The sequence below is a fragment of the Protomyctophum bolini genome (genome assembly GCF_963924005.1).
Source record: "Protomyctophum bolini genome assembly, chromosome: 13".
Lineage (NCBI taxonomy): Eukaryota > Metazoa > Chordata > Actinopteri > Myctophiformes > Myctophidae > Protomyctophum > Protomyctophum bolini.
This window is the reverse complement of record NC_137874.1, coordinates 18,141,343-18,163,058: the sequence shown is the minus strand read 5'-3', so window position 1 is coordinate 18,163,058 and position 21,716 is coordinate 18,141,343. Positions and strand designations below refer to the sequence as shown.

General features: G+C 42.5%; 1 protein-coding gene across 3 annotated transcripts in view; it reads left to right on the top strand.

Moving 5' to 3' along the window:
* The first annotated feature begins 1,947 nt into the window (after positions 1 to 1,947).
* The window catches only part of LOC308327191 (protein Aster-B-like), a 21,244-nt gene continuing 1,475 nt past the window's right edge, over positions 1,948 to 21,716 (top strand). Inside the window, exons 1-17 of one of the 3 annotated variants that reach the window (XM_080780411.1) lie at positions 1,948 to 3,014; positions 3,751 to 3,835; positions 5,849 to 5,952; positions 6,491 to 6,586; positions 7,416 to 7,496; positions 7,854 to 7,930; positions 8,821 to 9,001; positions 11,556 to 11,733; positions 11,920 to 12,063; positions 13,014 to 13,132; positions 14,262 to 14,404; positions 15,903 to 16,006; positions 16,340 to 16,555; positions 18,052 to 18,142; positions 18,959 to 19,066; positions 20,257 to 20,377; positions 20,704 to 21,716. The exon at positions 20,704 to 21,716 is cut by the window's right edge and continues 1,475 nt beyond it. In XM_080780411.1, the coding sequence (XP_080636537.1) occupies positions 2,871 to 3,014; positions 3,751 to 3,835; positions 5,849 to 5,952; positions 6,491 to 6,586; positions 7,416 to 7,496; positions 7,854 to 7,930; positions 8,821 to 9,001; positions 11,556 to 11,733; positions 11,920 to 12,063; positions 13,014 to 13,132; positions 14,262 to 14,404; positions 15,903 to 16,006; positions 16,340 to 16,555; positions 18,052 to 18,142; positions 18,959 to 19,066; positions 20,257 to 20,377; positions 20,704 to 20,796 (2,085 nt within the window). In that variant the 5' untranslated portion in view covers positions 1,948 to 2,870 and the 3' untranslated portion in view covers positions 20,797 to 21,716. Of the gene's footprint in view, positions 3,015 to 3,750; positions 3,836 to 5,848; positions 5,953 to 6,490; positions 6,587 to 7,415; positions 7,497 to 7,814; positions 7,931 to 8,820; positions 9,002 to 11,555; positions 11,734 to 11,919; positions 12,064 to 13,013; positions 13,133 to 14,261; positions 14,405 to 15,902; positions 16,007 to 16,339; positions 16,556 to 18,051; positions 18,143 to 18,639; positions 19,067 to 20,126; positions 20,157 to 20,256; positions 20,378 to 20,703 lie in introns of those variants that run through there. The other 2 variants (XM_080780410.1, XR_013965171.1) reach the window with 2 other exon arrangements.

Below are 21,716 nucleotides of genomic sequence, written 5' to 3'. Positions count from 1 at the left end.
GCACACACACACACACACACACACACACACACGTACATGCACGCATATTACACACACACACACACACACACACACACACACACACACACTCACACACGTACATGCACGCATACACACACACGCACAGAATACTGCATAAGGAGGTTAAGTCAGGTCATTGAGGAGGCAGAGGGAGATGGCTTTTTCTCCGGGAAGTGGATTGGTTCCTGAACTTCCTTGTGTTGTTTTGGTCTCCAGTTCCCCTCTCTGACTGCGGAGAGAGAGAGACTGGCAAGCTAGAGAATAGGGCCGGGCGTCCATAATGCACACGCGTGTGCACAAGCATGCACGCACGCCGACACACACACACACACACACACACACACACACAGCTCCACCAGAGCAACAGCTCCACCAGAGCAACTCTCCAGTCCAGAGCAACATTAGTGACTTCCTCCTGGGGGATTCCGAGACGTTCCAAGGCCAGTGAGTCGATGTGTTTCCTCCAACTGCGCCTTGGTCTGTGGGCCGTCCCAGTGGGCCGTGCGTCGAGAACCTCCCTAGGGAGGCGCCCGAGAGGCATCCTAACCAGATGCCCGAACCTCAGCTGGCTCCTTTCAGGCGAAGGAGCAGCAGTCTCGTTTGACTGAACTTCTCACCCTATCTCTAAGGGAGATGCCAGCCACCCATCGAATAAAGCTCATTTTGGCCACTTGTATTCGCAACCTTATTCTTTCGGTCATGACCCACACTTAATGACCATAGGTGAGAGTAGGAACGAAGATTGCTCGGTAGACAGAGAGCTTTGCCTTCTGGCTCAGCTCTCTTTTCGTCACAACAGTGCGGTACAGCGACTGCAATACCGCCCCTGCCACTCCGATTCTCCGGCTGATCTCCTTCTCCGTCCTCCCCTCACTCGTGAACAAGACCCAGAGATACTTGAACTCCTTCACCTGGGGTAATGCCTCATTCCCTACCCGGACTGCACAATCCACCGGTTTCCTGCTGAGAATCATGGCCTCAGATTTGGAGACGCTGATCCTCATCCCAGCCGCCGTACACTCGGCTGCGAACCGATCCAGTGAGAGCTCTTATCTTATCTCTTATAAAAAACCTTATGATACCTCGTATCATAAATGAACTCCCTACTTGATCATACTATAGTGTCTCGCTGAAGTATGAAATATAGCAAATCTACAAGCATGAAACTCTGCGTGCGATGCAATTTCAGCTTGTAGATTAAATCCTGACATGAATCCGGTAATAGTCTTGTTAGAGACAAAGCAACATAACAATATGTTTCTATTACTTGGGAGTACATCAACATTTTAGGATGGCGAGTTTATGAATGCAATCTCTCTTATATATAAATAGCTGATCTATTGTAAGCTCACACAACCCTTTGACACTGTGAACTTGTAGATCTGTTATTTCTTTGTTGTTGTAACACTGGCATGGAACCAAGTCTAAATCAGACAGAACCACAACCCTAACCACTAAACCTAATCTCTAAATTCCTCATCTTAACCCTTATACCCCAACCTGACTATTTTGTTGTCTAAATTCCGCCAATAATAAAAGTATTGTTCTTTAACCATAAAACAGCAATTCCTCTTGTGAGGAGGACTGTTATCACAAAATCTATTTCTGAACTTCTACTATACTTTGTGGGGAAGTAGTATAAAAACACACACACACACACACACACACACACACACACACACACACACACACACACACACACACACACACACACACACACACACACACACACACACACACACACAATAGTAGTGTACTGCTGAACTCTAGTAAACCCAGTCTCCCCCTTGCTCCTTTCTCTCCCTACCCACAAAAACACTCTCGCTCCTCCCACTCCACTATCCTGGTGGAGCTGTTGTCAAACAATCTGGCCAGTAAGAGAGAGAGAGAGAGAGAGACAAACAGAGACAGACAGAGAGACAGAAACAAACTGATAGAGAGAGAGAACCAACTCCTCGTTTACATTGCAAACTTTTCAAATACGTCACCACAACTTGTTCAACTGGAGGCTGCTGAATGCAGTGGACGTTCTGGGTCGATCTGGCACTCATTGGGGACATATCTGGATTAATGCCGTGTGTGCTGGGAGCACTTGATCTGAGCTGATATTGTGCTATGAGCTGATGTTGTGCTATTTTGTATTTTGTGGATAACTGTGCTATTTGTGGAAGAATCTTCTCCGGAAATGAATGGCTTCTTGTTTTTGTTTTGTTGTTGTTTTAAGATATTTTTTTAAGTATTCCTTGGATTTATGATAAGGAGAGGACTACAGTTTGACATAACGGTGCTATTAGTGGGAGTCTGCTTCAGCATGATAAAGCTGCAAGAACTCTACCAGTGTTGAGAGGGGACTGGCCATTCTTAAGCAGATAGTTTTGTGTTTCATGTATCAAATCTCTAGGAGTGTTTGAATCGAGAATGGTTTCTGAGATCATTCCAACAGACCTTTCCTTCAAAAAGTGGGATCCTACCTGGTCACAGTCCATTGGTTCTGCGCACAGCTGTCCTTACCACAAAGAGTAGTGCCTGCACAGAAGGATGGTCCCATAATATTGAGTGTGTGTGTAACATGGGAGGGAGTTGATACTTCTTCTGAACAGGTGTCTATTATTCCTCAATCCTGTTACTCCAGTTCCTCATGAGTTTTGTGCGAGTGTATGCCAGGTTGCACAGTAGTATCCGTTTATGAATGTTCAGCGATATGACATGAGTTACAGTAGCTCTCCGTAAGATGTAGGATGAGAAATAGGGAGAGAGCACAAGTAGATGCAGCACGAGAAGAGACAACAATAAGTGAATAAGGACAGAAGATAAGAGGAGGGACCAAATAATTAAGACACATTACAGATATGGGGAGTCAGAATGACAGTAAAGCAGCAGCAGCCTTGGACACAGATACAGATGCAGACAGCCTGTGCGACTGGGAGACAGTGGACATGCAACACCAACAGCTGAGCCACTGGGAGGACTGGGATTCCGAGGAGTTCCCCGCTGTAAGTCTCATCTGTTTGGGGTTAGGTAGCGGTCAATGGCAGGAAATCACTTTATAAATAATCTTATTTTTGTGGAGGCAGGAATTGTGTGTTAAAACAAATTCTAAGGATCTTGGTTTGACAGTATTTTGGAGAAGTGGAGTGAAGTGATAACAGTGGATCAGGAGGCTACAACTTTTTATACTGTGGGCATTCTCTAAAGGAATGTGGGTTAGCCACTAACTTGACCTTTCAAAACACGTAAGAGGTGCAAATGATTATAATACTTTTTTTAAACTGTTAGGAATTAATATTAATTTAACCACTTAAACCTGCTCCCTTATTTTCTTCACTCTGCAGTGCACCAAATATCTTTGCAGAAAATACCCGTGCTACAAGCTTTTGCATCACGGCGTGTTGTGAGCTTTAATGTACATTGGCTATTTTCGCTGAATGTTTTTACCCCAGAATAGGGACGCTAGGGTTCGGACTGAGGAGGGATTGCGAGTATGGTATATCGGTAGAAGGATGCCAAGTTTGGAACTGCCAGGCCTAGAGGAAGACCAAAGAGAAGATGTATGGATGTAGTGAAAGAGGACATGAAGTTAGTTGAGAGCTCATTAACAATTATGATTCTCCAAACCCTTTCAAAGGATATGGTATTCATCACTAACGTGTTTTAAGAGCAATTGGCCAGGATGGATTGAACACACAGTGAGTAATATTGTATTCATACATGTGTGTTTCTCCTCGGTAGGTATTGAGTCCCACATACAAGCAACGCAATGAAGACTTCAGGAAGCTGTTCAAGCAGCTGCCGGATACGGAGCGGCTCATTGTGGGTGAGTCTAAACAAGACACAGTGATCAAACAAAGTGCTGATCTTCAGCAGTTCATGAGAAGTGTCAAGTCTTGTATTCACTCCTCATTCACGGCCCGCCAACTCCATTCATTGCCTCGGCAGAAACTTTCAATTGGAAACTGTCTCGTCTAGTCGTCTTAATAGCACTCGATCTCCTAGGCTTCCACAGTGACTCCAAACCGACGCCAGAGCTAAGAGTTATCTCTTACTGCAACAGTGACATTGTTGTGCCAATGTGGGCAAAGACGAGGAGATGAAGGAAAATCTGATAACCATGCAAGATTGTGATGGACTTCTCCATCAATATTCTATTTTCACCATGGACATGCAAAAACACGTGATCAGTATTCAGTAATGCCAGAATCACGTAGGCCTAATAGCCCTGCATGCATACTAATGAGTTCTTGATGTGCCATATAGTGTTCACTCTAGTCCACTGTGCTACACGTTTTAAAATTAGCCACTAAATTCAAAATTAAATCAAATTGAAAATATGTTTGGGGAAGACGATTTACAACTTACAAGCTCATAACAAATCACGGCATAACTATAGAACATAACTATAGAACATAACTATACAATATAACTATACAACATAACTATACTCCATGCAGTGGTGGAAAGTAACTACAATTTTGAGGTATTTGTACTTTTAATTGTAACGTAGTAGTATTTCTACATTTCAGTATTGGTACTTTTTTCCCACCACAGATTCCGTGTTTGGGATTTCAATAATTGGGTCTTATCAATACAGACAGTGCTTCTTACATTGCAGGAGAAAAAGGGCCATACTCGAGGACAGGAAGAGATTACGTTCTACCAGCTAAACTAGTTTTTTGTTTGTCGACCTTAATAGTTGTGGTTTCCATTAAGGTGAACAGATACTGTAGTCTACTGTATGTTGATGAGAAAGATTGAACAATGGAAAAAATAAAACGGATACTTATGTACAGTACATGATGAGTGATTAATGAAGGGCATGACAGGGTTTAAAGGAATGCAGTCTCTGGCGGAACAAGGCAATACTGAGACGTAGCCTCGACTACTGCACTTTTCTCTCACACAAATTCATACCATTCAGCACCACAGTGCACTGCAAACCCACTTCAACAAATGAACTAAAATATTTATAAGAATTGGCACGGCGGCCAAACAGTTCCAAGTACAAGCACTATTTAAGGGCATGATATAAGCAGGCTAGGTGAACTTCAATTTAATAACATCACATGCTTGCAAGTGACCGTAACAGTGGGCCTACTGTACTGTAGCTGGGGTGTATACTGTCTAAACTAAGTACTGCACCCCTGTAGCCTACCTGTTAAGGTGTTTTTGGGCAGCTAAGCTAGTAATGATTTCACCAGCCTGATCCAGCATAAGACTTATACAATGAACTACTCACCTAATGCCGGGAAGGTTCCATGTTTAACATATACTTCCAAAGTGTGTACATTGTTAGCTGCATGGTTTTGCTGTAGGCTAGCTTGTGTTTAATCCACGTGGGTTCTTGTTTACTACTTGGTTAGACTTGCTGGCATCATAACTTGTCATGGCAGCTTGACTACAACTGAAACAGACTTCCTCTTCGAAATAAGAGCCACTTTTAATGATTAGTCAACACTAGTTTTATTTCTAAGTAGATAGACATCTATTGTGTAGCACCCTGAGATAAGCCTGCTGCTGTGCCAAGAGGCAGGGCTTGCAAAGTGCGACCAAGTAAAGGTCTGTGACTGTGTGATGGTGATCATCTGACAGCTGGAGTCTGCAGCTGCAGACTGCATGAACTAACGATATGCTTAATTTGTGTGTGCCGCTGTACTATGATCCAGTAGTGTGTAAATGTATAAAAAAAAATAATATATAGAATATGGAGATAGGTTTGTGCTCGACAGTGATGATAAGCATGAATGTGTTTTTGTTGACCTTTCCAAAAGCCTTGACCCCCACCACCAGAGGACTCCTGTGTTGTTAACTTTTAACCTTTGACCCCCACCAGACTACTCCTGTGCTCTGCAGAGAGACATCCTCCTGCAGGGTCGCCTCTACCTCTCAGAGAATTGGATCTGTTTCTATAGCAACATCTTCCGATGGGAGACCTTGGTGAGGACACGCTTTTAAGTCAGTGGTTCTTAATCACAAAAATATTTTGTGCTGCCAGGCACCTCCAGATGTAAAAGCTTGAGTTAAAAAAAAGTCCCCCCGCCCACAAATCTTCATGACATCAATGATTGTGACGCTATAACACATTTTGCTGGGGACCCGCTGGTACACCCCAAGGACCCCTGGGGGTCCCCAGATCAAGAAGTAATGGTTTAAGTCATCTAACTAAAATAGTAAAATACCAATATTTTTTGGACTATAACCCATAGTAGTTCTACAGTAAAACAAAAATGATGCTGCTACATAAATATTTGAAGTTGTTCAGAAAACTTAGGTCAGAATTTAGAAGGCGTTTTTAGAATTGGCCTCAGTCCAAAATGGGTTAAAGGACATTGTGTTTCTCTGTGTATAGCTGATGGTTCGGTTAAAGGACATTGTGTTTCTCTGTGTATAGCAGATGGTTCGGTTAAAGGACATTGTGTTTATCTGTGTATAGCTGATGGTTCGGTTAAAGGACATTGTGTTTCTCTGTGTATAGCTGATGGTTCGGTTAAAGGACATCTGCTCCATGACCAAGGAGAAGACGGCTCGCCTCATCCCCAATGCCATCCAGCTGAGCACTGACAATGACAAGGTGAGCAGCTCATGCTATTGGTGCTATGGATGCTTGGACTGACATGCACTTTTGGCACCGTTGGGTGTGTGGACTTATAAGTGCAAATGCACAGCACACATACACATCACATCATGCAACACGACATGATTTGCACATCGTTGCTGTCGGGAGGAAACCACCTAACTAAAGAGTTTTTGCATAAATCAGTGCAATTGAACACCCTTTACGTTGTTTCGAAAATATTGAACCAATGGAAAGCAGTAAAAAACACTTTGGACAAAACCTCTTAATTCCATTAGACCCTCAAACTGTCTGCTAAAGCAACTAACTCCACCACCTCTCCCCCTCTCGTGCAAGTAATTGACAATATACACAACACCAACTTTGATGAGGCAGTATTGCTTTGTTTTAAAAATATAAGGTTTCCTTAATTTCCTGTAATTCTTCTATTTTTGAGTGGTGCAACCACACCTACAACCAGCAATGTCCGTGTACCTGTACCTGTGTATCTGAGCACCAGTATATGACTATTAGTACCAGTAGGGGGCGCCAGAAACAGAGAGAGGGATAGTGCTGCTCTGTTGCCTGCTAATGAGAGAGAGAGAGAGAGAGAGAGAGGTGGAATTTTTACAGGTACAGGTACATTATTATGACATGTGTTGACCTTTTAGTTCTGCTATTTTCACTACTTCTTAAAAGGCCTAGTTAAATATTTATGGAATGTGTACATACTGTAGGGGGAAGACATATTTATTTTTACTTGTGACCCATAAATATTGGTCCTCAGTGTTTGGAAAACAGTGTTCTAAGGTGTAGTAGTTGTTTAAACCCTCCTGTCCCGTTTCAGCACTTTTTCACCTCATTCGGAGCGAGGGACCGGACATACATGATGATGTTCAGACTCTGGCAGAACGCCCTGCTAGAAAAGGTGAGATCGATACACTGTTAATCACTTACAGACATTCATGTTTGAAATTATTATGTTTGAGTTTCAACGTGTAATTTAGTTTAGAAGTGTGTCTTTAACCACTTTAACCATACTTTATACTTTGGCTATTCAAAAATAGGAGATATACAATACAAGCTCACTCACTTACTTTGGATTCAATAATCCAAAGTAAGCTTGTTTTTTTTCTGAGTACTTCAAATCGCTCTGGATTAAGAGCATCTGCTAAACGGTTAAATTGAAAAATTGTTTGTGCCACCCGTCCTCCCCGCCTTCTCCGTTCTCCTTCCCTCTTATCAGCCTTTATGTCCAAAAGAGCTGTGGCATTTTGTCCACCAGTGTTACGGCAACGAGCTGGGCCTGACCAGTGAGGACGAGGACTATGTGCACCCAGACGATGACTTCAACACCATGGGGTGAGTCTCAAGTAACCGTACAAACAGCGCTCATTGCCATGATGAGTTGTGGTGGACATTTGTCAAAATTCCATTCTTGCCGCCACGGACATACAAATGAGTGGCCAATAACATGACCAGCAACACATAAAGAGATAGCCCTGATACAGGTCTGTAACTCTGAGAGCGTACAATTGGTTTCATTTGTACCACACTGACCGCTCGGTGGGGCGGTTCTTGTATTATTGTATTTGTTTTACTGAGGATAAGGTTAGCAATAAGTTTAGGGTTGGGCATAGTTTTACTGGGCTTAAGTTTAGGAATAGGGCTAGGTTTTGGCACCGTTTTACTGAGGTTAGGTTTAGGAATAAGGTCAGGTTTAACCGTTTAGGCACAGTTTACTGAGGTTACGTTTAGTAATATCGGGCTGAGACAAACTGGCCAGGCTACTGCTTTTCCAAATGTCATGCTTTAAGTAGCATGTGACGTGTCAAACTAGGGTGTTTTTCTAGTTATTCTGAATCCATTCCAAGCATTAGTTTTGCACGAAAAACACTCCTTGGCCTAAAAACGGCCGAATATTGAGACACATGCTATTTAAAGTATGATGAAATTTGGAAACTTTTGCCTTATATTGGTTGTCTATGGTGTGGTATACAAAAATGGCCATAACTTTTCCGGCAGAACAGACCTCTCATTCTGTGGACCTTAATGACCAAGTGAACAGAAAAAACACAAATAAAATGTATGTAATGACATCACAGGTTAATCTCTTTTCCTTGAGCTTCTGGGCCTGTGGCTCCCCGGCTAATAGTGCTTTCTTGGGTTATAAATCCTCTTAGCAGACCTTATTTTGAACTGTACAAGCTGGTAACCTTGACCTACAGCTGCTGTCTCTCTCCGAGGTGCAGGTACTGTGAGGAGCTGCCTGTGGAGGACGCCAGCGCGGAGCATAACGCTGAGCCTGGCAGTGCTCTGGCCAAGAGCCTGGAGGCCTCCAGGCCTGACATCAGCCCCTTGCTCCCCCTCATCAAGACCTCCTTCCCCGCTGACGCCCTGCTCGACCTGCCCGGCAGCGAGCCTCTGCTCCCTGTGAGTACAGCAGCCCTGTCACATTGCATCAGGTGTTCTCAAACTTCTTTGGCTCAGCACCCCTAAAAATAAACTTTTCTTTCTAGAGACTTGGTGAACTGTAGGCTGAAAAAGAACACACCAAGTACAGTTTAACTGGGGTCCTTTTTACTGAGAGTCTAAGTTGGTCAAACTGAAATGATAGATAAATTCCAAAATATTATCAAAGTATTCTGAGGCACCACTGGCATTGTGTCAAGGCACCCTAGGGTTCCGCGGCACCCACTTTGAGAACCACTGCATTACATAATCGGTGATTGCCTAATCGCAATTATTTGAGATAATCAGTTATTTTTCATAATGGTGTCTAGTGAGGCATCTAGAATGTGTCACCTAAACACAGGATCTGACATGAATGTTGTATCTAATGGTCAAGATTCGATTCATCCCCTGAGCAAGCAGGCCTGCTTTATTAGCGCAAAGGTACAAGTTTCAGCACTTCAAATCTGGGGTAGAAGAGGAAAGTTACATAGTGCTGATTGGACTTGGAAGTGAAGAAACAAAAAAGAATAGCAGACAGAATTGGAAATGGATCACTTCTGATTGGAGGAGATGAGTGCCCCACCTGAAAATGTATTTTCTTTACTAAAGAGCTGGATAGACAGGGAGATCCGCCCTGTTACTGAACAAACTGCTACCTGTATATCCGGTTCTGATTACTGTCATATATAGAGCTTAACAAACATATTTTGTTTCAACCAAAGCATCGTCAAGACGTTTTCTATATAGCATTCTGCCTGGCGAGAATTACACGTTAGAAATATGAAATACAATATTTATTTTTGGATAGATTCATTATAAGCCTGGACCATTCATTTGGTGTTCACAAAACATGCTCAAAAGTGAATTATATGATATAGGCCTACTCTTGTGACTTGTCTTTACTTCTCCCATGAGGCCAGCTAAGATGCCCGACCATGTCTGGAAATCATCAAAGTTGTTATTCACATTTTGACAACTTGTGTTAGTCATTTGGAGACTCCCTGTGTCCACAGGTCAACGAGGTCATGTTCCTGACCAGTCTCACTCAAGCATTCTATTTAAGTTGTTTTCAAACTAACTTTCCCCCATGGACTCCACTTTGAGATCCATTGTTGTATGATTGCATGTTAGTTCAAACAATAGTCGAAAACCCATGAATAAAAACGTTAAAAGGTACAATACATTAAAATATAAACATTACGCAACACAAAATCCCTCGACTCATATACAACAGGAGCCTTCTGTTGCTTCAAAAGTGATGACAGGCATGCAGCATACACACAGTTCCTCGTTAGTGCACACAAAGAGTGAGCTCAGATCAGCAAACTCATGTCCATATTTCCCTCTACATATTGCTACGTATCGGCTCAGTCTGGTGGAAACCGTCTAAAACTGTTTAGGATTCAAATTCAAAACCTGCAAAAGTAGCAGACAAAGCTCAAAACATCATGCTTTTGTGATCAACTAGGACATTAATTTACAAAAAATAAAAAATAAATGAAAAAAGTAGGATATGGACTGGAGATAACATTTAAGTCTCATGGCACAAACGTGTGCCTCAGAACACAGTTTGTGTGAGAATATTGTGTTGCTGTCAGACAGAAAACTAGCTTGAATTTACATTTTCTATTCCCTACAAAAATAGCAAATATAAATTTCTATAGCAGTATTGAAACTTTCACTCAAGTACAAAATGTGAGCACTTTTTCCTCCACTGAAAGAAAGATCTGAGACGGGTTTAGATTAGCTTCTGCTACCGTGAAAATAGATCTACAAGCTCACAATGTGTGGCATATCGACGCATTGTGAGCTTGTAGATCTGCTATTTTCAAATCGCCGAAATGTATATAGGGCTGAAGTGGGTAATGTAATAATCCAAATCTACAAAATAACTAGTACAGCTGTCAAATAAATGTAGTGGAGAAAAAGTACAATATTTGTAAAGGTTTTGGAAATTGGAAATACTCAAGTAAAGTACAAAAACCTAAAAAGTTTACTTTTTCTGCCCGCTAGGTGGTAGCATAAGTACAGCACAGCTAAGCCTATGCCTGGCATAGGCTCCAATTGTAACGAGCCTCCGTTACAATTCCGGGTTATCAGGGAGGAGGGGACTGTTGTTGTGAGAAGTGATCATTAGCGCATACCCTTTACCGATCGTCAGAAATGTCCGGAGTGATGTGAGACAAAGTCACAAATTAAATGAGCAACGGCTCATTATGGACAGCGCTCGAAGCTTTAGAGATACAGGACTTTAAAAATCCTGCTTTTAATGGAGATAAATGGAGCCTAAAAATCCCATAGCTGGTGGGAACAGAGGCGTTGCATAGCAACCGGAGTAATGCTAAAAGGTAAATTGATGGCCGCCACTTTTATATATGGAGTATACGGGGGGGTACAAACATGTGCCTAGTTGGCACCTGCCGTACCCTAGCCTAGGGGGTCCGAACATGTTCGTAGATGGCAGAAAAATAATTAAGTACAGTACTTCAGTAAATGCACTTAGTTACTTTCCGCCACTGCTTTCTCTCCGCAGTGCGATCTGTCCCCAGAAGAGTATTTCTCCCCCTCTGTCCCAGACGGTGACCTGTTGAGCCTTCCCTTGCCTGAAAACTGTGGCGGTCTCGTCCCCTCGCCCTCATTGGACCTGAACGACAACGAGGACCTGCCCACCGAGCTCAGCGATTCGTCAGAGACGCACGACGACGACGAAGGTGTGTCACGAGAGGCAGACAGACCGCATTATGCACGAGCAGTCGCACACAGATCACTTTTAAGTATAACGTTATTAAATTACTATGTCACGTTATTTGAAAGGTGATTCTTATTCATAATGTTCCGATCGCAGAAAATGTGATTCAATCGCCCCATTAATGTACATGTTGTCTTGGCTGGAGCAGGTGAGATCGAGCCATTCCACGATGACCTGAGCGGTCGCCAGTACATCAACGAAGTGTACAAGTTCAGCGTGGACAAGATGCACACGATGCTGTTCACAGAGTCCACCTTCATGAGGGACTTCCTGGAACGACGCAGGTTCTCAGGTACATTGAATGATTTGTCTTTATTTAAGTGTCATGCTTCCAAGGAAGCCCAGCCCATATTGGACAGGACACTTTTACTTTCACTTTACATAAACAATGGCAATGAACTGACATGACTGTTCACACACAATGAATGACCAACTAAAACACGCAAGCTTCTTACATGGCAGATCACACGATTATAATTATACAACATAAAATGAAATAAAATACACAGGAGACTGAACCTGCTTGAAGAGCTGAGATTTTCTTCTACTCCAGGCTCTAAAAACAAACTGTGCCGTCTCAATTACTTCATAATGAATTATTCACTCCAACTTCTACAATTCAATAGACTGTATGATAGTTCGTATCGTTACTGTGGGGCAGAAACCTCTGATCTCCATATTGTCACAGTGTCACACAAAAGCATCAAAAGTAGCAGATCCGCAAGCTCCAATCCTCTCTGAATCTGAAGCTCTGAAGCTCTGAATCCTGAGAAGTCACAGGAGTTTGGGACTTTATGAAGCTTCCTCCCCACAGATGATGTTGTAGTAGTCTTCTACATGCAGTAACATCTCAATATTAAATCAGGTCTGGGAGTTTAAATATGAAAGCTGCTGTAAATAACATTTTCTGGTTAAAGCAAAACCTTTTTCAAAGCAGTTTCACGGCACGTTTCGAGCTTTTGGATCTGCTACTTTTGATGCTTTTGTGTGACACTGTAGAATGATCAAGTGCGCTAATTAACTCACTATATATATACTGTGTGTGTGTGTGTGTGTGTGTGTGTGTGTGTGTGTGTGTGTGTGTGTATATATATATATATATATATATATATATATACACACAGTACATACAGTTTATATACACGCTACATACACGGTTTATCCCCGACAGCGACGATATACTATTGCCAGTGTAATGATAAAAGCTATGTAACATTTGCATTGGCTGTTGGTCCCATGCAGACGTGGTGTATCACCCATGGAAGAAGGAGCCAGATGGAGACCAGACCAGAGAGATCATGTACACCATCTCCCTCACCAATCCTCTGGCTCCCAAAACAGCCACTGTCACTGAGACACAGGTATACTGTAGTATTGAATGATATTTTTTTCCAAACACAGTTACATTCCACAGCGTGTGTGCCCGGACTGCAAATGCCCGATGCAGTCATCCTGAATGACTTTCAGGAGGGCCTTTTCCGTGGATCTAATGCAGCGCCCTGGTTCATAGGGGGCAGCAAGGCTTTAACCCATTCTGACCTGAGATCAGATTTAAAAAATGTCTTCTACATGCTGACAGTTTTCCATTCTGACCTGAGATCAGATTCTAAAAATGTCTTCTATGTCAGTCGCTCTTCGATTTTTCAAAAATAGCAGACCTACAAGCTCGTAGCGTATGAGCTTGTAGATCTGCTATTTTTCAATAGCTAAAGCATGACATAATGCTAACACCAAAAGGGGTTCCCGCCAAGAATGGGTTAATGTAGCTCACCCCCAGGTGGCTGTTAGTGGTAGTGTTGCCATGACTGCTTCACTCCATTTACTGCTGGAGTTTCTCTAAAACAGTGGTTTTCAACAAGTGGATAGTGGTCCCCATCTAAATTATGGAGAGTTGGTAAATGAACCCTCTTGGATCAATTTTGATCAACGTTTGCCTGTTATCTCTCCTATGGTGGACAACATCTTGAGAAGTAGTCTCAATAGCTGGGTGCAGATTCTTGAAGAAACATAGAAAAGGAATATCTTGAGTGGTTTCTTATGAACTTATTTATTTTCAATAAACGATATGATATGGAAAGGGTTGAAAACCACTGCTCTAGAACAGTCTGCACACACTGCCAGCGTTTTTTAGCGTGTTTCCAGGCCCACAGAATATTTTTTGTAAACTCCAAATAGAGAAAGAAGAGTTTTATCTGAGAAAAAAAGTGTGTTACCGCAATGTTTTGTTCTTTAGTTGACAGTTGAATATGCTTGTTTACACCAGATCAGGTTAGCTCACAGGTTGTGTAAGAGTGGTCAGCTGTGCGGTGGATTGAAATGACGTGTATGTACAATAAATGTATGAATGAATATTATAAGAGACTTTGGGCTTTGGGTTATTTTATTCGGCTTTACTGAAGCCTAATTAAAAAAAACAAAGCCCAAAGTGGCATATAATATTAATAGTATTTCCATTTTGAGTGTAGCTGTATTTGCGGTTCTTGTGTGTAGACGCTCTACAAGGCCAGCCAGGAGAACGAGTGCTACATCATCGATGCGGAGGTGATCGCCCACGACGTCCCGTACCACGACTACTTCTACACACTCAACCGCTACATGCTCACCAGGGTGGCCAAGAACAGGTGCCGGCTCAGGTGAGGGGCGCATATCTGTTTGGAACGTTAATGTTATTGATATAGGTTAAAAAATATATATCCGTGTCTGATCTGCACTCCGGGAACTTATTTGTTAACAATAAAGAGTTATTTATCATTTTGGTCTTGAGCTACTGCAGACCACTATTTCAAACTAAAGGCCTCTTCCTTTACATTGCATTGTAAACTGATGAATTGCAATTTATCACCCCAGTTCTTTCAAAAATTGAGTTCAAAATACTACTGTTGGTCTGTAAAGGGCCAAATGACATTTCTGATCTTGCGATATTATGACCCATCCAGAGCTCTCAGGTAACCTGGGAAAGGTCTGCTAAGCTTTATTTTCTTTTTTTAAGATAGATTTTTGGGCTTTTATAATTGATAGGACAATAGACTGACAGGAATGGGGGGAGAGAGATGGGGAGTGACACGCAGCAAAGGTCGTTGGGATCAGGATTCGAATCCGCGACACAGGCATTGCAGCCTAGGTGCCCAGACTGCTACGCCAGTGGCCAGAAAGGTCTGCATATCTGGAACAAACTGAGACTGCCACTCGTATTTGTTTTAAAACACAACTAAAGACTATTCTATTTGCCACTGTCTTTGATTGAATGCACTTTAACCGTATCTGTTATTTGTTTTAACTTCTTTTGTTTTATGCATTCTAATGCATCGTAATCCGTTGCCAGATGTTCTGTCTAAAGCACATTGTTGTTGAATGTGCTATACTAATCAAAGCGTACTACATGTCCTGTAGGGTGTCCACAGAGCTGTGCTATACTAATCAAAGCGTACTACATGTCCTGTAGGGTGTCCACAGAGCTGTTCTATACTAATCAAAGCGTACTACATGTCCTGTAGGGTGTCCACAGAGCTGTTCTATACTAATCAAAGCGTACTACATGTCCTGTAGGGTGTCCACAGAGCTGTTCTATACTAATCAAAGCGTACTACATGTCCTGTAGGGTGTCCACAGAGCTGTTCTATACTAATCAAAGTGTACTACATGTCCTGTAGGGTGTCCACAGAGCTGTGCTATACTAATCAAAGCGTACTACATGTCCTGTAGGGTGTCCACAGAGCTGTGCTATACTAATCAAAGCGTACTACATGTCCTGTAGGGTGTCCACAGAGCTGTTCTATACTAATCAAAGCGTACTACATGTCCTGTAGGGTGTCCACAGAGCTGTGCTATACTAATCAAAGCGTACTACATGTCCTGTAGGGTGTCCACAGAGCTGTTCTATACTAATCAATGCGTACTACATGTCCTGTAGGTAGGGTGTCCACAGAGCTGTTCTATACTAATCAAAGCGTACTACATGTCCTGTAGGTAGGGTGTCCACAGAGCTGTTCTATACTAATCAATGCGTACTACATGTCCTGTAGGGTGTCCACAGAGCTGTTCTATACTAATCAATGCGTACTACATGTCCTGTAGGGTGTCCACAGAGCTGTGCTATACTAATCAAAGCGTACTACTGTACATGTCCTGTAGGGTGTCCACAGAGCTGCGCTATAGGAAGCAACCCTGGGGTCTCATCAAGGGCTTCATCGAGAGAAACTTCTGGAGTGGTCTGGATGAGTACTTCAGACACTTAGGTATGGGACGTCCTAGAGCATATCTATTTACACGCACCTCGACAGTGGATGCAGGGCCAATAAGGCGATCACGGAAGGAGGTAGGGCCCACGCACACCATTCTTTAGGCAAAGGAATAACTTTATTAAAGACAGCGTTTCGATCTCACAGGATCTTCTGATCAGATGAAGATCCTGTGAGATGGAAACGTTGTCAGTAATAAAGTAATTCCTTTGCCTAAAGAATGGTACGCGGGCCCTACCTCCTTGTCGTATAACTATGTATTGTAATAGCATTATACTTTAACATTTGCAGACAAGTGGCTTCAATAATTTTGTCCCCCGCTGGACCCAGATATGGAACTGACCAAGGTGGAAGCGGCGCTGATGGACCACCCCAGCAAACAGTCTCCCAAGTCCAAGGTGTTGAGGACGGGGACGGCGCGGAGGCGGAAGCGAGCTCTGGTCCACCACCTCAGACCCCTGGGGGGACACATGGACGAGATGCTGAGCACCGTCTCCACCCCCGAGGACGAGGAGGAGGTCAGCCACCACATCAAACACGTGGCAGGTCAGCTCCATGAACCCAAAAGGCAGGGTTCATTCATCATTAAAGGCCTTAAAGTTAAGCCTTGTTGTGATGTAGTGGTTGAACAGACTTGTCACAAACTTTGTAACCTTGTCACAAACATTGTGACAAGTTGGGTAAGAGTGCCACCAAATATTACGTCAAGGGCAAGAATAGACATTGTGATGTCAGTTACGCCAACTGCAGTATAAAATAACATACTGTAAAATAAAGGGTAAACCATATATAAAGATTGTGAAACGATAACACCAGCATTCATTCTCTCTATATTATTTATAGAATAGCAAATTTTTCAATGTACTTGTTTTGTAGCAAATAGTGACTGGTTACATTTGCCCTATACCTATAATCTGCCAGTATATCAGAGATCTCTGCCTATAGGGGCTAGATCAGAACAGTGGTGAGAAACATGGTAACAAATCTATGTACCTGTATTGTACCTTGGAAATAGATCATATCACCACCCCAATATGAAGGACTGCCTTGCATTGGTTTTGCAATGCAGTTATTATTTTTTTAATCTTTTAGTTTTAGCCATTGTATTTAAATGTCACCAGACGTGTCAGTAGGTGGAGATCTCTGATCATCTGGCTAGGTGAAACTACATTTGCCCTGACAAGTAGGACCTGTTGACCCGTCTGCTTTAGGGTGTGACCATCGTCATTGATGGTCAGTGTGGTCACACCATTGGACCACGAGAAATAATCAAGTCAGTGGTCCTCAAAGTGGGGTCCGGGGACCCCTAGTGGTCCTTAGCTAAATTAGTTAATATAAAGCATCAAAATCTGTTCAACCACTTTAACCTTTTTGTTATACTTCAGCTATAAAAAAATAGATGATCAAGCAAATACAACCTTGAACAAAAGTGTTGGAAACCGCATTGTCCTGAATTGACCCAAAGGAGGAAGAGAGGTGATTTTCAGTGGTGGAAAGTAACTAAGTACATTTACTCAAGTACTGTACCTAAGTAAAAAAAATAGGTATTTAAGTTTGAGTATAGCCAATACCACTACATCTCAGAGGCAAATATTGTACTTCTTCTACACTACATATATTTACTAGTTATTTTGTAGATTTTGGTTATTATTACAAAGCATAACCAATTCAGCCTATACACGGTACATTTCGGACAATTGAAAATAGCCGATCTACAAGCTCACAATGTGCCATGATGCGACACATTGTGAGCTTGTAGATCAGCTATTTTCAAAAGATGTTTATTGAAAACTTGAAATGGCACATTCTGCATAATGAGTACTTTTACTTTTAGTCACTTTAAGTATGATACTTTCCATTGATACTGTTTCCACCACTGTTTGTCATACTTCAGCTATTCAAAAATACAGTAGCTGATCAAACAGTTACAATCCTGAACAAAAGTGTTGTAAACCGCATTGCCCTGAATTGACCCAAAGAGGAGGAGGAGAAGAGAGGTGACTTTTAAGGAATTCTGTTGTGTTCCTCTCGTCTCTTACTAGGTTCCACCCAGACCAGGCACATACCTGACCACGCCCCCGGAGGCCTGGCTCTCTACAGTGTCTCCAAGCTGCTGCTGCTCATCAGTCTTGTGTGAGTGTAGACTGTACTGTACTTGTACATGGATCTTTACCTCGTGCGTTTATTACTGTACTTCTACATGGATCTTTACCTCACGTGTTTATTACTGTACTTTACTGTAATTGTATGCAATTTTAGGTGAACTGGCAAGTCAACATTTGAGCGTTACAGAATGATGTATTTAATTTTATGCCACGCATGTCATGTTGTTCGTTCACGTTCTGGAATTGTAATTCTCTTATTGTTTGTATATTTTGATGCTAGTAAGACTTTGACTTTCGGGTTTCATTCTGTGACACCTAACATACACAATGAAGTCCCTTCTTTGTCCCCTCTGCTCATTCCTTCCTCACACACTGTCCAAACCTGTCAACTAAACTGAATGTGATTGGAGGCATTTGGCCCTCTTATGTCTTCGTTCCTCTGTTTTAGTGTTGTAATCTCTGTAATCTGCAATCTCATTTCTCTCCCTCTGTTCCTCTTTCCTTGTCTACAACTGCATTCCATAGGATCTGTATAAGGTATTCAACTATTTAATTTCATCTCACCAGCCATGACTTCTTTTTTCTTTTCTTTTTTTTTACAAAGAGTTTTCATTGTGATACCGATAGGAACTTAAAGCATGTTAGTTCCACTGATGCAAGCCGGAACACAAATCGAACATGCACACAGTCCACCCATCCGACCAGTGATCAGATGGGTGGGTCGCTAACGCTTTTCAACATGTTCAAAGTACAGGCCCTAACCTGATGCAGGTTGGGAACGGCTGAATTTATGCAATAATACAAACTCTACACAAGATTGACCATCTTCTGTCATCCTCTCTAGTCTGGTTCTGCTGGTGTTCCTGAACACCATGCTGTTCTACAAGCTGTGGATGTTGGAGTACACCACACAGAGCCTCAGCTCCTGGCAAGAACTGCAACCGCACGAAAGGTAGTTAACTACCGTAGCATGTATGTATCTATAAGGCATGTATAGTAGGGCTGCAACTAGCAATGCATTGCTGTCGGCAGGAATATTCTAATATTCTAACTACTAGTGTTTTTTTGTCAGGTGAAACTTGACATACAACAGGCCCGTTTTTATTAGCAACCTAGTCATGATTGACTGCCCCCTGAGCCAACGGTATAGCCCGAAACGCAGCCTAAGCCAATGGGAGTCTGTACCATTCATGTAGCCAATCACGTAGTAGCGACATAGTCATGATTGACTGCCTCCTAAGCCCTGCCCCGCACTGGGGAAGTCTGGCAACACCGCACCGCATGCAGCCACTCTAGACCGCGACTCACTAATTCTCGTGCCAGTTGCCGTGGGCTCCCCCGCGCCCACCCGCCTCCCCACTCCTCTGGCCGCGACAGACTGTATCAAATATGAATGACTGACTATCATAAACGATACAGACGTTACAGAGACACCTACATAACAATATCACCAAGAAGTTTTGGACCACAATTCTTATATGAGACGGTTTAGGATGTCCCCATGTGTTTAGGATGACCCCAAAACTTCCGTGAACCAGGGGATGAGTGATTGACGGCAGGACTTCGGCGCTCTATAATAAATTCTAAGTGTGTTATCCTGTTAATACAATATATATTCTTTTATAATGAGGGTGAGTGGATTTTGCTCTTGTATTTAGATTTAGCACACACATCCACTCACTTAAAGCCCGGTGCCGAGCCGAGGTCAATAATAATAGAAGAGGTATATGGTCCGTACTCTGGAATATAAGCTCCAAAGCTTATACATATTTATCAAGGTTACTCAGCTCACACCATAGTGGACATGACGTTTCAAGCCTCACGGCTTTTCGTCACGCACACATTTTGACATGATGGTCAAGATTCAAGTTATCCCCTGAGCAAGCTCTATTAGCTTAATGGCTTAAAAATGTCAGCACTTAGGCAGGAAACAGGGTTCAAATCCAGTGTCCAATTATTCAAATAATCAAGAAAGCATGTGTTCTGCTGCGTATGCGCGTGTGTGTTCTCAGTAAACTCCCTCAGACCCAGTTGGAGTGGACACAGTTCTTATATGTGTGTGTGTGTGTTCTCAGTAAACTCCCTCAGACCCAGTTGGAGTGGACACAGTTCTTATGTGTGTGTGTGTGTGTGTGTTCTCAGTAAACTCCCTCAGACCCAGTTGGAGTGGACACAGTTCTTGGAGTCGCAGCAGCGTTACCACGACGACGAGGTCCAGAAGTGGAAGGAGATCATCAGGAGTTCAGTGGTGCTCTTAGACGAGGTGAGACGTCACGACAGCAACTCACCATGACGACATCACCACAACCACATTATCGCATTATCATATTATTATCGCATTGTCACATTATTATGTCAAGCCTGGGAGAGAAGACAGAACACATCTGTATAACTCTGAGCTGTAATTGAATGTATTATGAATATAATGTAAACATGCTGTAAATGTAAATGTGAAATGGTGTCTTATAAGCCCATGAGGGTTGGGCACTTTGTGTGCAGGAGACGAAAATAAATAAATAATCGATCAAATATAGATAAATAGCTATATAATTATATGAGTAACACACTTCTCCCTCCACTCTCCTCCAGATGAAGGACTCGTTACTAAATCTCCAGAAAGGCGTCGGCCTCAGGGACCTGCAGGACTCTGAGTCAGAGGAGAAAGGGAATCGATATCAGTGACTGATCATTTTAACGAGGCATGTGCAATATGAAAAAAGAAAAAAAGTAATAAAATAGTTTATGAAAGGCAGTGGATGTAGAGATAAGGGCAGGGGCTAAGTATCGGGTTATTTAACCACTTTCAACCTGGCGTCCCTGTTTTGGGCATGTCATTATATGTGAAACTTGGCAAAAGCTGTCCAAAATGGTCTGAAATAGCAAGAGAATTGCCTATCTACAGACTCTCGCAACGCATTGTAGATGGACTATTTTGGCTATTCGGTGCAGGACGAAGTACATAGTGGTTAAGGGGCTGTGATACCGTTCCCACGCCAGCGACCTCTGACAAGCAGTGACCTCATCAACGCGGGCCAGAGCACTACAATGCAGCCTCCAGGGAGAGGAAGGCCCATCATCAGCGTATATTATTCACCAACCCGGTCCAAGCTCTGCATCCCTCCTTTTCAGAGAATGTTCAAATGCAAAGTTTTTATTATTATAATTATTATTAAATGTGAATATATTGTTTGCCAACATACAGTACAAGGCAAAAGCTACGTATAAGATCCAACACGCTGAACTCAAAGCATGCCATTGTTTTCTCGTCTTCACAATTCCCTCAAGTATAAATTGGTGCACCACTGTTCAAATGTGGACACTCAATGTCAAAGGAGTGGAAAAGTTCAAATGTTGTGCAAAATGTATTCCACAAGCTCCTTTGTGGAATGTGAAGAGCCGCAGTATATATATATATAACTTTTTAGACTTATTTTAAAATTGCAAGAAGACATGACTCCACAATCAGCTTGCAGTATATTTCAACGTATTTTTGTTGGAATAAACCCACAAAGGATTCAAATCTAAACAGATAAAGTAGGTGTGTTTGTGTGTGTGCGGATATAGTTGGATGTGAGTATATGTGTGTGCGAGTATGTGTGCGT